The sequence below is a fragment of the Tachysurus fulvidraco genome, chromosome 3, assembly GCF_022655615.1.
Source record: "Tachysurus fulvidraco isolate hzauxx_2018 chromosome 3, HZAU_PFXX_2.0, whole genome shotgun sequence".
Lineage (NCBI taxonomy): Eukaryota > Metazoa > Chordata > Actinopteri > Siluriformes > Bagridae > Tachysurus > Tachysurus fulvidraco.
In genome coordinates, this window is record NC_062520.1 from 26,795,678 (window position 1) to 26,803,383 (window position 7,706).

General features: G+C 44.6%; 1 protein-coding gene across 1 annotated transcript in view; it reads right to left on the reverse strand.

The window, feature by feature from the left end:
* Window positions 1–7,706, reverse strand: part of cadm4 (cell adhesion molecule 4) — a 199,305-nt gene extending 191,599 nt beyond the window's left edge. Inside the window, exon 1 of the mRNA XM_027153494.2 lies at window positions 7,440–7,706. Within this exon, the coding sequence (XP_027009295.1) occupies window positions 7,440–7,512 (73 nt within the window). The 5' untranslated portion in view covers window positions 7,513–7,706. The remainder of the gene's footprint in view (window positions 1–7,439) is intronic.

Below are 7,706 nucleotides of genomic sequence, written 5' to 3' on the forward strand. Positions count from 1 at the left end.
GACGAATCACAATCATATGATAAAATATAAGCTATAGACAGGTGCGTCCCAAATTGCATACTTATGTACTATGCTATGGTTTAGTGTAGTATAAATAGTGTGAGTAGTGCAACTCCGGATTCCAACAGGTACACGAATGGTGCGCTTATTTAACCCAAAGCTGAGGAATGTCGAACACAACGTGAATCAACACTCTCTGGTTTGCTTACGTGATGGAAAACGGGCGGAGCTTCCAAGTGCTGACGCTGAATGAGAAAAAAATATTCAAGATGGCCGACAACACTCTGGTGAGCGAGACGTCTTACAAGCGTATTTTATAAAAAGCCCAGGTTATATGAGAAATGTCATTTTTAACATTTTAAATAGGGAGGCACGGTGGCTTAGTGGTTAGCACGTTCGCCTCACACCTCCAGGGTTGGGGGTTCGATTCCCGCCTCCGCCTTGTGTGTGTGGAGTTTGCATGTTCTCCCCGTGCCTCGGGGGTTTCCTCCGGGTACTCCGGTTTCCTCCCCCGGTCCAAAGACATGCATGGTAGGTTGATTGGCATCTCTGGAAAATTGTCCATAGTGTGTGTGTGTGTGAGTGAATGAGAGTGTGTGTGTGTGCCCTGCGATGGGTTGGCACTCTGTCCAGGGTGTATCCTGCCTCGATGCCCGATGACGCCTGAGATAGGCACAGGCTCCCCGTGACCCGAGGCAGTTCGGATAAGCGGTAGAAAATGAATGAATGAACATTTTAAATATTCACCATATTCTGCTACAGCTAGCGGCGTGACGTTCGATGTCATATGCTACCTACCGGGTAACAGCTTAGCAAAAATAATGTAAAAATCTTTAGTGTTCTATTTGAGAGGAAACGACCCTTCTAAATTTCAGACAGGAATGTGTGCTCTTTTCTCTTGCTCTCATTCTCATCCTCTGTCTCTCTCTCTCTCTCTCTCTCCACCACTCTTCTTTACCTCCCACATTCTCACCACATTTTACTTTTCCTCTCACACTGATCTCCTTGCACAAGGCCTTCTAATACAGATTCCACTACAGCTGTACTGCCTCCCCAATGAGATCTGCTGGTAAAGGAGTGCATTACACTTTAATTTATGTTATTGCACAATCCCGATGAATGAAAAATGGATGCATTATAGCTGTCTACATCTCCACATTCATGACTGCTCTGTGCCCTAGTTTTCTGTCTTGATCATATTTACATCTCAATCTAGCGGCACATGTCTGAGGTCTGAGATGTAACCCTGCCCTCTCCGGATCTGTTGAGATGAAACGGCACAACGGCGTTAAATCTGTCACTCTTGCACCGGAGAGGTGATGAGGACGAGACGGATGCGAGGAAGAGGCGCGGGATGTTTAGTATCGCTAAAATAGGACGCATCGTTTTAGCCGTATGCATATAATCATTACGGTGAATAGTAAGGTGACAGAACAAAGACACGGGAACGCATTCTGGAAATTGAATGACATTCAGAGATGAAAACCTTTTTGGATCAAGTCTTCTCTGCTCAGCCAGCCAGCGTTTACCTGATGCACAGCACCAGAGGTTCACTTTGGAGGCATGCACAACAAATGAGCTGCGAGTTCATCTAAGCTACTCTTACCCATAAAGCTCTACTCTCTGTTAGGAGGCAGAAACTGGAATATGCTTCACCGCAGGAGCTCTAAAAATTATGAGATAGCAAGGTGTAACAACAGCGACTCAGCAGGTATGCGTGATCCGAGGGCAGGGTTTTAAAAGTAACAAGCAAAAGCCGAAACACAAAACAAGGCAGAAGGAAAGACTTGAGAGAAACAAGAAACTAGGCCGGGAATGAGACATGATGAGCAGGATAGATGAATGGGTTTAAACTTGTTAAAGCTGTCTATGAGAAACAACTGTTTGGGAACTCATCATCAGATGTCATGCCCATGTAGCTGAGCGTCTGATGAATATGCATGGATTTGACATGATTTTCAGAAGAAGTCGTCATGTTTACAGCTGTGACGATGAGCGCTCATTTTAGATTCTCCAAATGATGTGGAGTTTTGAGTGAGTTCTCCAAACTCGTTCATTTGCACACATTTCTTAAATGAACGATCTACGGTCTGTTTCTATTTATACACACATAAGGACATTGACTTTACATTTTCATGCCGCTAATTATGACGCTGAACGAAACGGACGGCGATTGGTCGCTTTACATGTCTGTCAGACGACGTGTTGGCCGGTCTTTGGTCAATAAAAAGCTGCTATAGAGTCCTGATCTTTACTGTTGATTGATTTCCTGATGGTGAATCTGTAACCTCGCTAACTGAAAAACAAAGTCAGCTTATAAATGTCAGCTCGGTCCTTTATCCGTTGATGGAAAGTTCAGGAATAAAAGCTTTATGACTGTAATAAACAGTTAGAATATTCTTGCATTTAAAAAAAATGAGTCTAATATTTGAATAGTTGAGTAATAAAATAAATCTGGGCTGAGAGAATTTATTTTACAGTCCCAAAGGGATCCTGACTACAAAACATTTCGAAGCCTCTGATTAATTTGGTTCGGTGTCACTGAGCCCTTTTCCAGAGATGGGAGAAAGCCGAAAGACTCTACGTGCTCAGGGGTCTGTTCCACAGACCAGAAGGCTGTGAGGTCAAATCCCATGAGTGCCATAGAGCCAAAAAGTGTTTGTCTGTAATGCAAAATGCTTAAAAAGTGAAAATAATACATGGCATGTTTACGCTCATTAAAACCACAATATACTGCTACTTCTGTAAAAACCAAAGAAAAGAATGTCTCCAAAGCTGAATTGAAATCACACTGAGGAAGTAAGGAATTATGTACGAGTCCAGAGGATGTGAAAAAAGGGAAATAAAGCCCAAAAAAAGAGTAAAACGAGCAGGTTGGGGGCTGAAGATCAGCTGTGTTTGATCCATAATTACAGCAAAGATTATTGCCATCTCAGCCAGCAGCAGTCACTGAGGACTAATGCTGGTGTACAGCACAACCACAAATCCTACTCCATCACTCTCTCTCTCTCTCTTTTGGTCTCCCTCTCTCTGCCTCTCTCCCTTCTCTCTCTGTCTGTTGCTGACTCTGTCTTCCTCTCTCTGCCTCTCTCTCTTCACTGTCTCTCTTCGCTGTCTCCCTCTCTCTGCCTCTCTCTAGTTCTCTCTCTCTCTCTCTCTCTCTCTCTCTCTGCCTCTCTGTCTATGCCTCTCTGTCTATGCATACGCCTCTCTCTATCTCTCTGTCTCTCTCCCTGCCTCAGTCTTTCTCAGTCTCACTCTCTGTCTCTCTCTGCCTCTGTCTCACTCTCTATCTCTCTCCCTGCCTCAGTCTTTCTCAGTCTCACTCTCTGTCTCTCTCTGCCTCTGTCTCACTCTCTATCTCTCTCTCTGCCTCCGCCTTTCTCGGTCTCACTCTGTGCCTCTCTCTCTGCCTCTCTCTCTCTGGGTCTCACTCTCTGTCTCTCTCTCTCTTTCTGCTTGAGACGTCTTCACGGCCTCCCGACCTTCTCCTCCATCGTGCGCTGCCGAAATACTTTACAGCAAAGCTTTTTTTTGTTGTTGTCTAAATAATTCTTCAGCATAGAACTCTCTTTCATTTCCTTTTTTTTTTCCCTGTGCTTTCACAACCGCCTCCGAGCGCCTCAATAATAAACGTTATAGGGCTACGCGGGAATGAGCAATCTACTGTAACAATTAGCGAAAATAACGGAACAGAGGCACTTAGTGCTCTTTCCTCGTCTCATTTGGACCGGCGGCCTAGAAGCAGGAGAGGGGAGAGAGAGGAGAAGTTAATCTAACAAAAGGCTTTGAGATTCTGCTCATGCGGGAGGATTTCACTTGATTGTCGCTTTGAATGCGGTGGTGGAAGGTGGGTTCACTTCTTTTAATTAAATGTCAACATCTTTATTTTAGCAGGAGAATTATGCGCCCATGGGCCTGGATCAAAGGATAAACGATGACTTATTTTGAAGGCTCTTTGAGAACAGTGTCAAGTGGAGACACCTTGTAGAGAACGACGTAAGGAGGAGTAAAGCCTCCGGCTCGTGCTTGTGTGATGCTGATGCTGATGTCTACAAAAAACCCAGGACATCTTTACAGCTAGATTTCTGCACTAGAAATTTTCAGTCCTCCAAATATTTGTCATTAATACATATCAGAATTTCGTACGTGTGTGTGTGTGTGTGTGTGTGTGTGTGTGTGTGTGTGTGTGTGTGTCTGTGCAATGAATGCAAAGAGACTTTTTTACAGTCTGTAGGCAATTTGGCCTGCCGGCAGTAGCAAACGTTGACATAGTCCAAGCGAATGATGAAAACAGATTCGAATGAGCGACTCGTGTTTCGTTCTCCACCAAATAAACAAATCGAGGTTATTAAATGAACGAAGCCAATGAGCTAAAGCTAAAGTAATAGGAGTGGCAGAAGCGGGGTAGGGAACGTCACACTGTTTTGCCTGTATGTGTGTGTGTGTGTGTGTGTGTGTGTGTGTGTGTGTGTGTGTGTGTGTGTGTGTAAAATGGTAAGGGATTGGATTGATCTCAGGTGTACACAACATGTTTCCGCTAGCCCGAGCCTTAGGGGACACACAGCCACAAAAGATCTGGAAAACGAGGAATCACCTGTCAAGTAAGTGATTCAAAACATTCAAACACACACACACACACACACACACACACACACACACACACACACACACACACACACACACCCTTAGAGAGAGTGATACAGAACTCCATGTTACTCTTCTCTTTTTCTCTCTCCCTTCTCTTTTCCATCTCTCTCGTCTCTATTCGAGAGTAGACACTTTGTTCCAGGTTCATTATCCTGCTGTTTTCTGTGCTGCCCCTGTGCTGTGTGAGCTGGGATAGAGCAGAAATGTGGACCGTCTGGGGGGGCCCTGAGGACCGGCTTGAAATCCACTGCTCTAAATGAATCCATCTTTCTTTCTGTCATGCTTTTCACTCTCCCCCTCTCTCTGTCTTCTCTCCATGGCTCGGGCCCCACATCTTCTTCCTATTTCACTCTCCATCTACGTCCTGTGTTTTCTTTTGTTCATTTTAGCTGTAACCGTAGTTAGGTTGGTACTGTAGCACGTCCTCCTTCTTTTCCTTCCTTCCCCTCCTACTCCCCTCTCTATCTCTCAATATCTTCATTCTCCTTCATCACCACCTCTCCGCTGAGTGAGTTTTTCCTTCCAGCACTCCAGGGGCGGGAAGGACGCCATGTAAATCTGCGATCAAAAGTCTCATCTGATTTGCTAGATGACACGATGCGATCAGACCCCTCTCTTCCTCCATCTCTCTCTCTCCTTCATTCTATCTCACTCCTTCTGTCTCTCTCCAGTCTCCTCTCCCTCCCCCACTGCTTCATGTCACCAAAGAGATTAATGAGTATGATCGCTGAACCGCCTCCCAGCCTCAACTGCCCAATGCAGAACCCTGTGAGTAACACAAATGCGCGCGCACACACACACACACACACACACACACACACACACACACACACACACACACACAAGCGCAATCACAAGCTACACAGCCCATCATGCATAACAAACACACACTGGGAGCTGAACCGCATGCTAGACTGCGGGATGCCACATGACCTGGTGAGCTCCATTTATTAAAGCGTTGCAAATTATATTTCAACCCCATGCCATCAACCCAGCATGAGAGCAGCCAAAAAAAAAAAAAGAGGGAATCCGAAACAATGGAGGAAACAAGCAATGAAAATGATTAAAAGCCGTTACAAATCGAAAGAGATTTTGAATTTCGATGGTACCTTTATTCGGGATCAAACGGCTTTGCAGCTTAAATCTTTAACACAACAATGTAATCCAGTTTTCTTTCCACACACATGCAAGTGATTAGGTAAAGCAATAAGAAAAGAAAAGAACAGCAGCTCGAATAAATCACTGTAAAATAAAAATAAAAAAAAACAAGGAAGTGTGTTCTGGCTGCGGTCCAGCTCGGTGATTACTCCACTCTCATACACCTGATACATACAACTCATGAATTCATTTACAGGTGGTGTACTGTAGGTATGTTACCTCCAACATGAGCAGGGAAATCACTACGCTGGACTCGGGCCATGCAGGAGCACAGCTGAGCTCTCCTTTTGTTACAGAACTCCCTCGAGATGCACTTATCATGGGATGGCAAGCGTGAAACATGGCGTACTGTTGGGGATTGAACATAGACGCCTAAAGGATGAGGTGGGTGAGGTGAAAAAATAAGGGGGAGGGGACGTACTGTATAAGCAACGCCATTCATCCTGAAAGAGGTGACATGATGAACTCTACTGCTCAATGCTCCTTTACTGTCAGCAATCACACAAAGCAAAGGAGCTGTTATAGGTCATTATAAACAAGGAAGAACGTCCAACCCATATTCATGAGAAAATATCCGTTACGGTCATTCTGAAGACACATAAAATAGTATCAGATGTTTTTAGCTCCCGAGCGATCGTTGCTTATTCACTCCTAAGAATGGTTCGTACTTTTCGGATGGGTCGAATAAAATATTTGAAGAATATATCATTTAACACCTAATCTTACTCATATGTGTATGTGCACCGGTTACATGGACCACTGACCATTGAAATGGAAGTGTTTCAAAACAAGGGAATAATAAAACAAATATAGATCTTATGCGTTCAAATTTCAATTAGTTTCACAGTGGTTCCAAAAGTTCATGTAGATCCGTCCTCCAATCTCTGAAGCCCTCTAAGTGATGACAGGAAGCAGGGACCGGAGCGCAAAGGAGTCTACAGTAGAGAACAGATGAGCCAGAGAACAATGAAAGGATCAAGGGAAGAAAGAAAGGGTTATGGTTTCGTCCCAAACCACACACCACCGTACTAAGGAACGTGTAGCAGCACGTACACCACCGAATCTTTATAGTTACTACTATGAGTTGTATTGTACTGACTTCCGATTTAGCCTAAAGGTCCGCGCCGGTTTGGAACGCAGCCGTGTTATGACGTCATTCTACACCCAGGCTAAATGGACTGCACGCGCTTTGAAAGTCAAAATTTATTTCACATCCGTGGGAGAAAAGCCAAGCTTATAGACTATGCAAAATTGATATACGCAGTACATAACCCCGTGTTATAAAGGAATGAAGCAGTTTTCAAACTGAATGGAGCAAAATTGAAAGTAAAAGTACTTCCTGTGTAGGTTTTTAGTTCTGAGTAAACTGAGCACACGTAGTGCATAAACGTTTGTAACAATGCCATGTGGAGAAAATGAAATGTTGTGATAAAGCACGAGAGCTGCACGATTACGCACGCGCCGTAACCACATGCGCACTGATTACTGAGATGAATGGAGAGAAATCATGCACACAGTAAACAGTGGTGTTTACCCGCATGGACATTATTAAAGGGAAGGACAGAAGAGAGAGAGAGAGAGAGAGAGAGAGAGAGAGAGAGAGAGAGAGAGAGAGAGAGATCTGGTCTTACCTGTGTACAGAAACGTCAGCAGGAGTAGTGTGAAGGAGACACCGCAGTACTTCCAAACGCACGGAAATGCCATGACAGCTCTATTCCTGTATTTAAGTCCTCTTCGAGTCGGATCCCGAGAAAGGTGAAGTTGCTTTCTGAACTCCAGCGTCGGTTGGAATGGACTGGTTCTTACATACTAACGCCACTTTGACAAGAGCTGCGCTGAATCGAGCGGCTGCTGGAAGCTCGTTCACTTCACAGCGCTGTCAACTAGCAGGGGAAGGG